Source organism: Myxocyprinus asiaticus, chromosome 44 (assembly GCF_019703515.2).
Source record: "Myxocyprinus asiaticus isolate MX2 ecotype Aquarium Trade chromosome 44, UBuf_Myxa_2, whole genome shotgun sequence".
Lineage (NCBI taxonomy): Eukaryota > Metazoa > Chordata > Actinopteri > Cypriniformes > Catostomidae > Myxocyprinus > Myxocyprinus asiaticus.
The window spans coordinates 29,920,475-29,934,916 of record NC_059387.1 but is presented as its reverse complement, the minus strand read 5'-3'; the positions used below and the strand labels follow the sequence as shown (position 1 = coordinate 29,934,916).

The following is a 14,442-nucleotide window of genomic DNA, read 5'->3' as shown; positions in this document are numbered from 1 at the left end:
CCCCAACTCACAGCATTGGTTGAATAATGTTGTTAGGGTAGGTCTAGTCGGGTCGCTCTAAACAAACAGAGAAGTTTTCAAAGTGCCACAGAAAGACCTATAAATGGCTTACTAATTGTTGTATCTTCATATTTAGCTTGGAGAGGAGAAAGTATTTTAACACAGAAAAAGTTACATACAGTACATCAGCTTTAAAGGCCAAATAAAAAGCACATTCAAATGATTGTGATATATTTATAATATTTCTTAATTTTATAATGCCAGCAAAAAAATACAATAATTTTATATCGCAAATAAATTATATGAAAAATATTTGATCACCCAGCCTAATTCAAACCACATCAAAGCTAGCTTCCATTCCACAAAACATAAAAATAAATGAAAGAGAGAACTTTAAAATAATGTGTAAACAAACCCCATCTGCACAGTGTTTGGCTGAGTTTGAATGCCCCAGCGTTCATTGCACCATGTGTGAGAAACAGATTGAAGTGCCGTCGGGCTGTGGGAATCTGTAATGGCTGTGAGCTGCCTCTGACTGGAGCGCCAACTTTAATTAGATCATCAGAAAAGGCAGTTATACCCTCTCTGGGCTCTTTCTCAATTGCTCGGATATTAGTTTGGGTCAAGACACAAATAGTGGACAGAACACTGGTGGCAATGCAACAAGAGAGAATGTAAACAAGCCCAGAGAATGCCGAACCGATAAAAAACAAAGCTTTGTCTGGAAGTCACCATACGGGTGACAAACAGATTGTTTGCCCCTATAAAACTCTCTCTGAAAACAGTCAGCTCTGCAGTGATTAATGGAAAAGCAAAACTACTATACTTTTCCGTTTCTCAACCCAAAAGTCTGCTATAAACAGTGGGCGGTGAATTAAACTGCTTTATAAAATACCTTGTTTTGGCCAAAAAGAGGCTGTTCGCACAGGGAACTTTCTTGCATTCTGTCTACTGACATCAGTGGATAGTGCCTCATTTTAAAGCTTAAAAAAAGAGCCAAAAAGTATCATAAAAGTAGTCCAAGTCTTCTGACAAGATAGGTTTTGGTAAATAACAACAAAATAAATGTAATTTTTCAGTGAAAATGTTGACGTCCATTTTGCGTTCATAAGTGCTATGAGAGAAACTAATTCACAGTCGCTTGTGTGTTCACACGAGACTTGTTTTTAGCACTATACATTGCATATTTATTAACACATCTAATTTTGTGTTCCGCATAAAAAAAAGTCAGGGTTTGGAAAAACATTATGACTACATTTTAATTTTTGGATGAGCTATTCCTATAAAAATAATTCTAATTGTGACTAGCTGAGCAGCAAAACAATGTCAGTCGATGAGCCAATCAGATTAATCTGGGGGCGGGATAAGCATTCTGCATGTACATACTGACAAGTGAATTACATTTTTATATTAATGACGTTGTATGCCATCCATTGCTTTAAAAATACCTCCAACATCTTCTTACTGACAATGCCAGATTCCACTGAACATCAAACACAGGCAACATGTATTCCAGTTTGTCTGAAGATATAGGTCAATAGTATCTCTATAGCCATAGCCAGAGGAAAAGTGTTGGACCAAGAACATCAACTACACATATTTAAGTTCTCTAACATGTCCACTCTTGCTATGAAAAACTTGGATTAACCTAATTGTTTTTATCTTCAAAAACCTACCATCCAATCTCTTCGAAAGCACTGTGCACTGACCAAACTCTTCAAATCCCTTCAGTTATATCTGAGAAGTTCAACAGCTTGTGGTTTGTTCAACAGCTTAATGGAGAACTAGACCTTACCAGCCACCTTTAAAATCACATAACTAGAGTGGACAAAAGTCCTCTTGTTTACAACAAAAATGCTGTGTGCTCAATTAATTATGAAAAAGAGTTCTGACTTTTTTAAGAGAGGTGACTTATTGACCAGACGTGCATATAATACAGTAAAACAGAATGTTAATAATACCTGAATAATAGACTTATAAAGTTACAAAGAGCTAAAAGACTAGCGAGACGACAAGGCACAATTGTCACAAACATCTGTCTAGCGAATGTTTACATAGAAACATAATTGAGAAACAGCGCAGACAGACATGCAGACGGACACAAAAATGTGTGTAAAAAACGGTTTATTCCAGGGTTTTAGCATAAAACAGCATTCAAAAACATGATGTAAACAAGAACACTGATTTCCTCACGCCATTTGAGGGATTAAGAGAAAGCGGTTTAACACACCTAGGTTTCTCTCAGAGAACGCGGTTTAGTGTGCTCATGTAAACACAAAAAGCGGCGTTCAGATAGGTGTTTGAAGAGTGTGTGTGTGTGGAACAGACCAGGAAAACAAACATCATAGGATGGAGCCCAACAACATGTAAACACAGTGGAAAGAATTAAACATTTCTGGGAGTACAGTGGGGAAATCAATAAACTATACCCATTTATACGCACGAATGTAAAATATCGACTGTCCCTAACATCTGCTTATATGCACTCATACACTGGGGGGAATCCCAGAGTTTTATGTCAGAGGAAAACCTCCACTACTGCGTCACAATTCAGCTGCAGGTCGCAATAGTAAGTCAAAGAAACAAACACAGAAATAAAGCGAATCAACAGAGAGTAAAATAGTGAAGTCTTTCTCGGATGCCATGTGTGTTTACACAAGCGTCGCAGGAAATTACGTTGCTGTGGAAAAAGCTGCTTACTGACGGAGCCACATGCATATGGGATTAAAGAGTACACCGCTTAAACTGTGCATGTAAACGGGAACGCTGTTTCCTCACAATAAACCACTTTCTCACAATAAGCTGCTTTCTGGTGTCCATGTTACCGTAGTCACTGTGAATGAACACAGTAATCCTTCTTTGTAGTCACACAGTCTGTTTTATTAAGTTATGAGCTTCATGGAAAACCAAACCATCCAAAAATGGCAAGAAACTGTGCTACCCAACTAAACAGTAAAGTGTGGACCCATTATCCTCAATTTGGTTTCCCTAGAGCTGTGGTTGTCAACTGCAGGGTTGTGGTCCAAAAATCTGTTCTGTTCACTTCAAGGACAGTAGATTATAAAAATGTTAATTGCAAATAATAATATGCAATTGACCATAAAATTGTGCATAGGTTAAATAGCTAAATAAATAGGCTTATCAACTTTTAAAAGGGAGTAAATACACTTCATATATCTTTTGTTGTTGACATCAAAGACTGTGCTCTACCAACAATTTACAATTTGGCCCTAAGTCACTTGGTAGAACTAGCCAAAATAGGCAGATGCCGACATTGACAGGTTGCATGACATGACCTCATCCTCAAAAGCCAAGAAAAAACTATGAAGTCACTTGCAAAGAGTATAAACATGGTTTGTGCCAGCCACAAAATATTTTATGTGGTGAATTATTGGCTGCTGAGAGTATGACATCATCAAAATTCAAAAGACATTTAGAAACCAAACAATCAAATGCAGTTCATGGTAATATTAATACACATTTTTGCTCTGTGCTGGGTCTCCATTTGATGTCCAATGTAAAATCTAGGCCCATAATGGGATAGTTCCCAAATAATGAAAATTCTCTCATAATTTACTCCATCCCAGACTTTCATCTGCAGAATACAAATAAAGATTTTTAGAAGAATACCTCAGATCTGTAGGTCCATACAATGCAAGTGAATGGTGACCAGAACTCAGAAGGATCAAAAAGGACATTAAGGCAGCATTAAAATAATCCATACCCCAGTGGTTAAATTAATTTCTTCAGAAGTGATATGATAGGTGTGGGTGAGAAACAGATACATTTTTAAGTCATTTTCTTTACTATAAATCTCCACTTTTACATTCTTCTTGTGTTTTTGGTGATTCGCATTTTTGTGCATATCGCCACCTGCTGAGCAGGGAGGAGAATTTAAGTAAAAAATGACTAAAATATTGATCTGTTTCTCACCCACACCTACCATGTCGCTTCAGAAGACATCTATTAAACCACTGGAGTCGTATGGATTACTTTTATGCTGCCTTTATGTGCATTTTGGAGCTTCAACATTTTGGTACCCATTCACTTGCATTGTTAGGACCTACATAGCTGAGATATTCTTCTAAAAACCTTTGTTTGTGTTCATTAGAAGAAAGAAAGTCATACACATCTGAAACTGCATGAGGGTGAGTAAATGATGAGAGAATTTTCATTTTTGGGTGAACTATTCCTTTAAGCAAAACCAGTCGAGAACCACGTCACACATCCCTTTGCCTTTTGTTGCCTTTTTCTCTGGAAACAATACTATTTTAATTGAGGGGATGGTACTGCATTTAACAAAGGGATTGTGGATACAATTGGTTAGGGAGGATTTGGTCTTTTGGTGTTTTGAGCATGCCAGTGCTATGCCCGTGACCTCCCATGAGATTGTGTGAAGAAATGGAGTGATGGTGATAATTATGTCAAATTAAACAGCTGCCACCAATAGCCCCACCAGAGCTGTATTTTGCCTGAGAAACGTCACTCTTGCTTTTGACAATGACACATGCATACACTGTGTGTATATATATCCAAGTATGATTAAAATACCCGAGCTGCAATATCACAACATCGTTTCTCCTATCCATTTTAATAGCAAGGTTATTCCTTTTATAGTTATGTACAGCTTCCGAATATTGAATAAATATTGAGATGAGTTTGAAGAGCAGTTTATTTTGATGCATGTAGCGTAATAGTGCAGGTATTAAGTTAAAATGTTTTTTTTTAGTTAAGGACCCTGATGAAAATTAACCATGGTTCTACTATAGTAATATTGTAGTAGCCATGACTGCTGTCACCATGGTTTTCTGAACAGAGATCATGGTTTTGATACAATTAACCATGGATTTATAACAAAAATATTGTAGTTACTATATAGTAACCATGATTTTACTATATATTGTAACCATGAGAGTAACCATGTTTATATTGTGGTTATTATGATTTTACTACAAATGCCATGGTTAAACTATGGTTACTGTTGTAAGACAATGATTGTTATTTAAGGGCAAACTGGTTGAAGTGTTTACCAAAGAGAGTATTCTTTGAATTTGGCAGTAATATATATTTTTTTTCTGAACAAAGCAAATACAGAACCGTAACGAAACCATGACCCTTAAACCGTGATACAAACCGAACCGTGAGAAATTTGAATTTTTCACGCTTAATATATATATATGTATATGTATATATATATGTATATGTATATGTATGTATGTATATATATGTATATATATATATATATATATATATATATATACACACACACCGATCAGCCACAACATTAAAACCACCTGCCTAATATTTTGTAGGTCCCCCTCGTGCCACCAAAACAGCGCCAACCCGTATCTCCTCAGAATAGCATTCTGAGATGCTTTTCTTCTCACCACATTTGCACAGAATGGTTATCTGAGTTACCGTAGACTTTGTCAGTTCAAACCATTCTGGCCATTCTCTGTTGACCTCTCTCATCAACAAGACATTTCTGTCCACAGAACTGGTGCTCACTGGATCTTTTTTGTTTTTGGCAACTTTCGGAGTAAATTTGAGAGACTGTTGTGTGAAGTTCCCAGGAGACCAGCAGTTACAGAAATACTCAAACCAATTGACTGGCAGCAGTGCAGTGCATAAAATCATGCAGATACGTGTCAGGAGCTTCAGTTTTTGTTCACATCAACCATTAGAATGGGGAAATAATGTGATCTCAGTGATTTGGACCGTGGCATGATATACATACAGTATATATACTATATATTAGTATGGTATATATACTTGCTATGAGACAGACAATATATATATATATATATATATTTCACTATCACTGATCTGGCTAAAAATAACATCTGAACTTCACAAACTTCATGGCCTTTTGCCCAGAGACGCAATGAAAAAAAATCTTCATCGAGAGAGAAAAAAAATGTCACTTGCTCAGATGTACAATGATGTATATGTTCTGATGTCTGAACAGCTCATGACCTTTAACCTTAACGGACCCATAAAGCAAAACTCCCACAAGCCCTGTCGAAACACACACACATGCACACACAGACACACAATCATTCACATCTGTAGCATTACCCAGCCAAACCATCAAAGCCTGGCAAACCCAGACATTCTCATACATGAAAAGACATAGTGTGAAGGCCAGGAAAGGCATCTGCAGGTTTGGGTGATTTACGAGGAATTTTTTTTAGGTTACAAACTGGTAATTACAAGGGTATTATGCTATAAATGTGGTTTATGAGGACATTTCTAGTGTCCCCATAATTAAAATAGCTTAAAAATCATACTAAACAATGTTTTTTTGAAAATGTACAAATGCAGAAAGTTTTTTTTTTTGTGAGGGTTAGGTTTAGGGTTAGGGTTAGGGGATAGAATCGATAGTACGTATAAAAATCATTATGTTTATAGAGAGTCCTCATAAAGATAGCCGAACCAACATGTGTGTGTGTATGTGTGTGTGTGTGTGCATGCGTGTGTGCATGCGTGTCTGGATCAAAGTCATTAATGACCTGTAACTGCTTCTTCTTTGTATAGTCTCTGGTTAATGTCAGCAGGGAAAGTGTTTAGCTCTTATTTTTGTGTTGTGTGTGGGTGTGTGTGTGTCACCCAAACTCAAATACGACACACATACCCCTACACACAGAGAGATAGAACACACATTCACAATTATTAGTAGACTTACCCTTACAAAAAAAGCACTGGTCCCATGTTACCATGATGGAACAGATGGTAATTCTATGGTACTTTTTATATAAAACGTAGGACCAAATAGCTTGCATATTCATGTAACTTGGTATTTACATAGTACTTCAAGGAATTTCAATAATACCAATGGTACTATCATGGTACATAAAAAATAAAAAAAATAAAAATAATAGGATTAACATGCTACATATATACAGTATATATCCTGCATATAAAAAACTTGTTATTACAATGGTACATGTCCAGTTACCCACGGTATTAACACAGTATACTGTATATCCGAAAAACATGGTACAATAGTAATACCAAGGTTTTACAATACTACCACAATGGTTATCGCATAGTACTCTTTGAAGCACCTTAGAGTACTATGTTAATATGAATATGGTAATCATTTAGTACTAGGGTATATATCAAAGATCCATAGTATTACCACCTTGTACAATCATTGTTCCATGGTACCACCACCATACATTTTTGTAAGGGTTCACATATGCTAATCTCCAACTGCGCTCCATTCACTTGTTGTAATAAAAAAAATTGCTGTTTATATCCTACTGACACCCAGTAATGAAACACTGCTGCCATGCTTTTTTTCTCTCCAACATACACAACATCAGGAAAATGCAACCGGACCCGTGTACAACAGATGTGGATCTGCTGGCCTTAAACCAAATGGTACACATCTGGTTTCTGATTTCAACTGAATTCTAGCAGAAAATAAAACAGCAGAGACATGTTGTTTGCAAACAGTTTTATTCACTGAGTTCAATGCCTTGCTCGTGTTTCATGTCGAGATAACAACATTTTCTGTTTAAACACACCAGATTTGAGTGAGTATCTTACCTCTGTGACGTCTTCTTATATTTTCGCCTGAAAAACAACAAAATATAGAAGTTTCAGTTTGTTTACAACTAAACAAACAACTGCTTACAACACAACAACTGTTTTACAACTATACTACAACTGTTTCAACTTGCTCACACTGATCAGAGAAGGAACAGACCAAAAAGTCGTTATGTACTGAAAATCGTTCATTCTGCTGTAGCTCTCAAATCTAATCTGCGCTTGCCTATATTCAAACATGTTGCATAAAGACATGTTGCGAAAGGTTTTACATCAGTGAACAAGTTTGCATGCACACCAATATGCTGATAACAATTTTAAAAATCAGCTTATTTAAAAAAAAAAATCTGACAAACACAAGAAAACTTTTAGCGTCAAAACGTGAACAGTCATGCACACAACATGTTCATTGGATAATCCGATAAGAATACAATAAGGTGTTTACATGCAATGCAAAATCTGGGGAATGGGCAAAAATATATCAAGCAACCACAAATCTACCAAGCATTGTAAGAATGTGTATATAAACACACTCAAAGATGCCTAACCACCAGTTAACACAAGTCTATACCTGCCAATCATATGCCAAGGATATAAGTGGCTGCATCCCTCACACCGGTGACGATTCTTCCGGCATCCATCCACCTCCCCATCTTTATATTTCATAACACCTAAGCCAATTGCAGTATTTCAAAATTGTCTTTCTATTTCTTAATTTAGTCAGATAGTCCAGGGAGGGATCCCAGAGCTCAAGCCCAGTCCTCCGTTATGGACAGCATGCCAAATACGTTTACCTTAAAGGAATAGTTCACCCAAAAATGAAAATTATCTCATCTTTTACTGACCCTCAGGCCATCCCATATGTGTATGACATTCTTCTGCAGAACACAGAGATTTTTAGAAGAATATATGAGCTCTGTAGGTCCATACAATTCACATGGATGGCAACCAGAATATTGAAGCTCAAAAAAGCACATAAAAGCAGCATAAAAGTAATCCATACAACTCCAGTGGTTTAATCCATGTCTTCTAAAGCGATATGATAGATGTGGGTGAGAAACAGATCAATATTTAAGTTTTTTATTATTATAAATATATTCCACTTTCACATCCACGTTTTTCTTCTTTTGTTTTTTGCCGATTCACATTCTTCGTTTATATTGCCACCTACTAGTCTGGGCTGGTAAAAGGTGGAGATTAATAGTAAAAAATACTTAAATATTGATCTGTTTCTCACCCACACCTATCCTTCTGAAAACATGGATTTAACCATTGGAGTCATATGGATTAATTTTATGCTGAATTTATGTGCTTTCACTTCATTTCACTTCACTTCACTTTTTATTGTCACACAACCATATAAACAAGTGCAATAGTGGGTGAAAGTCTTGGGTGCAGTTCCGAGCAACATAGCAGTCATGACAGTGATGAGACATAGATGAGACGTATACCAATTTACAATAAACAGATATACACATCACAATTTACATATCTAATATACACATAATTACACACAACACAATATACAAATAATAATATACAATATACCGTATACAATACACACAATATAGAATACAAATACACACAATATAGAATACACATTATACAATTAAAAAAAAAATAGTATATATTGTATAAATAAAATATACAGTAGGTTGTATTGTACTGTACTGACATTCAGGCTGTCGGTTGATAGTCAGTTGCCAGTGTGTTGTTAAGAGAGAATATAATTTAAAACAGTCCAGTGTGAGATAATAAGATTAATAAAGTGCAGTGCTGATGTATATTGATCGTGAGAGATCAAGAGTTCAGAAGTCTGATTGCTTGGGGGAAGAAGCTGTCATGAAGTCGGCTGGTGCGGGTCCTGATGCTGCGATACCGCCTGCCTGATGGTAGCAGTGAGAGCAGCCCATGGCTTGGGTAGCCGGAGTCTCTGATGATCCTCTGAGCTTTTTCCACACACCGCCTGGTATATATGTCCTGGAGGGAGGGAAGCTCATCTCCGATGACGTGTCTGTCAGTTTGCACCACCCTTTGCAGGGCTTTGCGGTTGTGGGCGGTGTTATTGCCGTACCAGGCAGAGATGCAGCCAGTTAGGATGCTCTCTACAGTGCTGGTGTAGAACCGTGTGAGGATGTGGTGGTTCATTCCAAACTTCCTTAGCAGTCTCAGGAAGAAGAGGCGCTGATGAGCCTTCTTCACAACGACCTCAGTGTGGACGGACCATGTGAGTTCCACAGTGATGTGGACACCGAGGAACTTGAAGCTGCTGACTCTCTCCACTCTCCATTGATGGTGATGGGACTGTGTTCTCTGTCTTTTCTCCTGAAGTCCACCACAAGTTCCTTTGTCTTGCTGACGTTGAGGGAGAGGTTGTGCTCCTGACACCAGCATGTCAGAGTGTGCACCTCCTCTCTGTAGGCCGTTTCATCATTGTCAGTGATCAGACCTACCACCGTTGTATCATCAGCAAACTTAATGATGGCATTGGAGCTATGTGTTGCCACACAGTCATGTGTGTACAGGTAATACAAGAGTGGGCTGAGAACACAGTCCTGCGGGGCTCCAGTGTTGAGGGTCAGTGATGAGGAGATTTTGCTGTCCATTCTAACCACCTGGCGTCTGCTTGACAGGAAGTCCAGGATCCAGCTGCACAGCGAGCTGTTTAAGCCCAGAGCCCGGAGCTTCTCATCAAGCTTGGAGGGCACTATGGTGTTGAATGCTGAGCTGTAGTCTACAAACAGCATTCTCACATAAGTGTTCCTTTTTTCCAGGTGGGAGAGAGCAGTGTGTATTGTAGATGCAATGGCATCATCAGTGGAGTGGTTGTTGTGGTAAGCAAACTGCAATGGGTCAAGTGAGAGAGGCAGCACAGAGCAGATGTAGTCTTTCAAAGCATTTGCTGATGATGGGGGTCAGAGCAACAGGACGCCAGTCATTTAAGCAAGTGATTTGGATTGCTTTGGTACAGGCACAATGGTGGACGTTTTAAAGCATGTGGGGACCACAGACAAGGAGAGGGAAAGGTTGAAAATGTCTGTAAAAACACCAGCCAGTTGGTTCGTGCACGCTCTGATGACGCGGCGAACCAGTTTGCTTTTTGGAGCTTCAAAGTTCTGGCCACCATTCACTTGCATTGTATGGACCTACATAGCTAAGATATTCTCCCAAAAAAAAAAAAAAAAAAAACTTAATTTGTGTTTTGCAGAAGAAAGAAATTCATACACATCTAGAATGGCATGAGGGTGAGTAAATGGTGAGGGAATTTTCCTTTTTGGGTGAACTATTCCTTTAATATGCTCCAGGACTCTATGAACCAGTGAACTTGTGAATTCTCATTTTCTACCACTTGCTTGTTTTTACTTGTATGAAATAGTAACAGAGACGAATAGGACATTGATATGTTGCTGCATGTTTCCTTGTGAAGTGTGGGGGACACTATGATGGCAAACATATGTAATGTTTTGGCTAATTCTGACAAATTTCATTAAAAAATTGCTTTGGTTTATAATTTTCAAAAAATAACGACTTCAATTTTGGTCTGTTCCTCACACAAAGCTATCACATTATGAACTACTTTATGGTAGTTTTATGGTGCTTTTTAGTCATTTTTGGAGCTTAACAGCCCCTGGTCACTATTTGCTTTCACAGAGATAACATGTGTTCCACAGAAAAAATAAAGTTATACAGAACTTACATTTTTGGGTAAACTGTGCCTTTCAGCAAATGTGTGATTGCTTTACATATTGTGAAAATGTACAGCTACCCTTAACCTCTGCCCCAAACTTCCTGTCTGTCAACATTATATTATATTCTTCATCATCATCATCATCACTTGCCCTTTGTTCAAAACTTAATTCTTTCCCAAAACTTCTCTTTCTCTCTCTCTCTGCACATTTGATCTCAGTTTTATCTCTTAGTGTGTCTCCATTTATTACGTTCTTAAACTTTTATAGGTGTGTGTTTTCTCTGTGACCAATGGTGTCGACACCGGTCTCATTTCTGCTGCCAGGGGCACAATCAAATTCTTAATAAACTCAATAAAACCGGCTTAAAAGGGAAATAAAGCTGGAGACACAAATTTGCTTTCCTTTGGTTGAATTCCACTCTGCACTTCGCCTTGCTCTTGACCGTTGGCGTTATGACAATATTGATGGCCCTAAAGATTGTTTCAGGACAAATAGCAGCTGTCTGATTTATCCCACCTGGGTTCATGGACCCTGGGCTGACAGCTACCCCATCGTCAGGGCAAAGGTAGCTGTCATAAATCAAAGATGAGAACTGGAGGATATTTTTCTGCATATGACTGGGTTTAGCATTGAGAGGGTTAATGTGGAATGACATAGCAAGGAATCAGATCAAGCCCTTCAATAACAAACAATAAAATCCAGATGTGAGAACACACATGGTCATTATTTCCCAAAAGCTTTAGAATAAGCAATTATTCTTGTTCATTGGCAAGTAGGAACTAAACTGCAAAACATACAAATGTTTCATGCTTCCATAGCACTTGTAAAGTTGTGAGACAGTGAACAGAAGTGTCTTTCCTCTGGGCTGTTTGCTTTTTTTCCGCTACATTATGCTCATTATCACACTGTAAAAAGTGTAAATTTGCAGATTTTACCTTAAGGAGCTATTTCTACTCGATATGAAACTGAGAAAATACTTTTGTTGGTGTAAAGTTGATTCAGTCATAATAAATACTGTTTTTGACTCAAAACCAGTTAATTAATGAAGCAAAGTTTTATGTTAGGCAAGAAATGAACCAATTGGCAAACAGTGTTAAACCTCAGTCTTAAACTAAGGAAAACAGCATGCAGTTATTAGTCTATTCTTGCTATCTTGTTTCAGTCAGATTATTTATGTGATCTAGTTTGAGCAGAACATTGAAACATAACATTTCCCCTAAGTGATTTCTCAAATGCGTAAACTTTGCAAATATTCTGTCTTAAAATGCTGGTTCCATTTGCAGCCTGGTTTCAAATGAATACACTTTAAATGGTGCTAAACTGAAAACACTTCTAATGTAAGAAATGGTTTCATTTGTGTCTGGGAACTGAGCCACACATGAAGAGGATGCTTGTATTGAAAGTGACCTGTGAACCCTGACTTGAATCTCACTTTCACAAATTTTGTCTGCGTCAGATTACAACAGCAACTACTGAAAATCGGCCTCAACTAACACATGAAAAGTCCAGTATTTTACAATAGCAATTTGTATTATTAAACTGTATTATTAACATTGTGTATTATTGAGAATATTTTATTCAACTCATTTATTCTTTGAAATGCATAATTCTTAAAATCACAGTAATATTTGTGTATATCTCTACACTGGCTTCCAGTGAAATTCAGGGTCGATTTTAAAATTCTGATTTATGTCTACACGGCACTATCTGGTCTCGCGCCCCAATATATCAGTGACCTTCTACACCCTTACTCCCCCCACCAGAGCGCCCAGGACATCTGATCAACTTTTATTAAGGGTTCCTCATTGTCGCTATAGATCTAAGGGTGACCGTGCCTTTTCTGTGATAGGTCCTAATCTCTGGAACAGTCTCTGTTTCCATGTGAGGTCAGCTTCATCATTAGCCATTTTTAAATCTTCTTTAAAAACGTATTTTTATTCTGTAGCTTTTGAATAGATCATTGAATAGTTTGAAATGGATAAATACATGATGTTGTTTTTTAAGTGTTTTTATTTATTTTATTATGTTTTATATTTAACTTTAAATCAATCTGTTTTTATATCACTCTATCATTTTGTTTGTTTGATCTGTAAAGCACTTTGGGTCAACTTCTGTTATTCTTAAATGTGCTCTATAAATAAAGGTTGACTTGACTAAAGGTTGACTTATTACATTGTATTTTTAACATTGTGTTATTACATAAATGTATTAATAATAAAGTATTTTAAATGATTAAATTTTACTCATCATATTCTCTTATTTATTCTCCGTAATGTATTATTCTTAATGTGTTATTTTATATTATATATTATATATTATTATTATTTGATATATTTATGAATTTTGTTTTATTTTAGTCTTTTATAACACTTTATAACACTTATAACACTAACACTTTCTGTTGACTTTTTCCACTGAAATTCTATAGCAAATCCATAAACATGTTGCTCACTCATGCACACAAACAGAAGACACAAATTATTAAACTCTACTCACAGTCCTCGCAGTCTCAGCCAGATCTTCTCAATCTGCTCTGGTTGCAGATACTTCAGAGAGTTGTTCTCAAAATCCTCGATCTCTTTGGTGGGAGATTCCATGTCGAAAAAGTCAACCAGGCAAAACGACATGAACGAGTTTGTGTCCGGCCCGCAGCAAGGACGCAGAAGCAGTTTTTTCAGCACGATCACTACAGCAGCAGACGCAGAGTCTGTCACAGAGACAGCTGTAGCACGTCCCTCATCCTATCTCTCTCTCTGTCTCTCTCTCTCTCTATCAGTGGCTGTGGGCTTGTGTCACCAGCTCTGGTCAGGTGTACTGAGAGAAGCGCATATGGCAGAGCTGCAGAGGTCCGCTCTCTCCCCCTAATGAATATAAGGCAGGGGGAGGTCGAGGAGGAGGAGGGGAGGGGATTAAACAACCGCTGTTATAACAGTCTTGGCTCCATGTAGACATGCACATAAATGAAATATAAAACCAATGCAACAGGATGCACTCTTTGGGATTAGAATAAAGAGAGAAATTAAGGAGAAGAGAGACAGAACAAGGAAAAAGAAAGGGAGGGATGAGAAGTTGAAAGAGGAGGACTTGGAGGATGAGTAGATGAGGATGTCTCTGGAGTATGAATGATAGTGTCTGAGAGATAGTGAGAGTGAGAGAGAGAGAGAGAGCGAGAGAGAGAGAGAGGAAGGGAGAAAGACAT

At 37.5% G+C, this 14,442-nt stretch overlaps 1 protein-coding gene across 1 annotated transcript in view; it reads right to left on the bottom strand.

Annotated features, from left to right (window-relative positions):
* Nucleotides 1–14,027, bottom strand: part of LOC127434639 (dual specificity calcium/calmodulin-dependent 3',5'-cyclic nucleotide phosphodiesterase 1A-like) — a 78,938-nt gene extending 64,911 nt beyond the window's left edge. The window contains exons 1-2 of the mRNA XM_051687524.1: nucleotides 13,740–14,027; nucleotides 7,555–7,581 (exon numbers count right to left, since the gene is read on the bottom strand). Of these exons, the coding sequence (XP_051543484.1) occupies nucleotides 7,555–7,581; nucleotides 13,740–13,870 (158 nt within the window). The 5' untranslated portion in view covers nucleotides 13,871–14,027. The remainder of the gene's footprint in view (nucleotides 1–7,554; nucleotides 7,582–13,739) is intronic.
* Nucleotides 14,028–14,442: the final 415 nt, after the last annotated feature.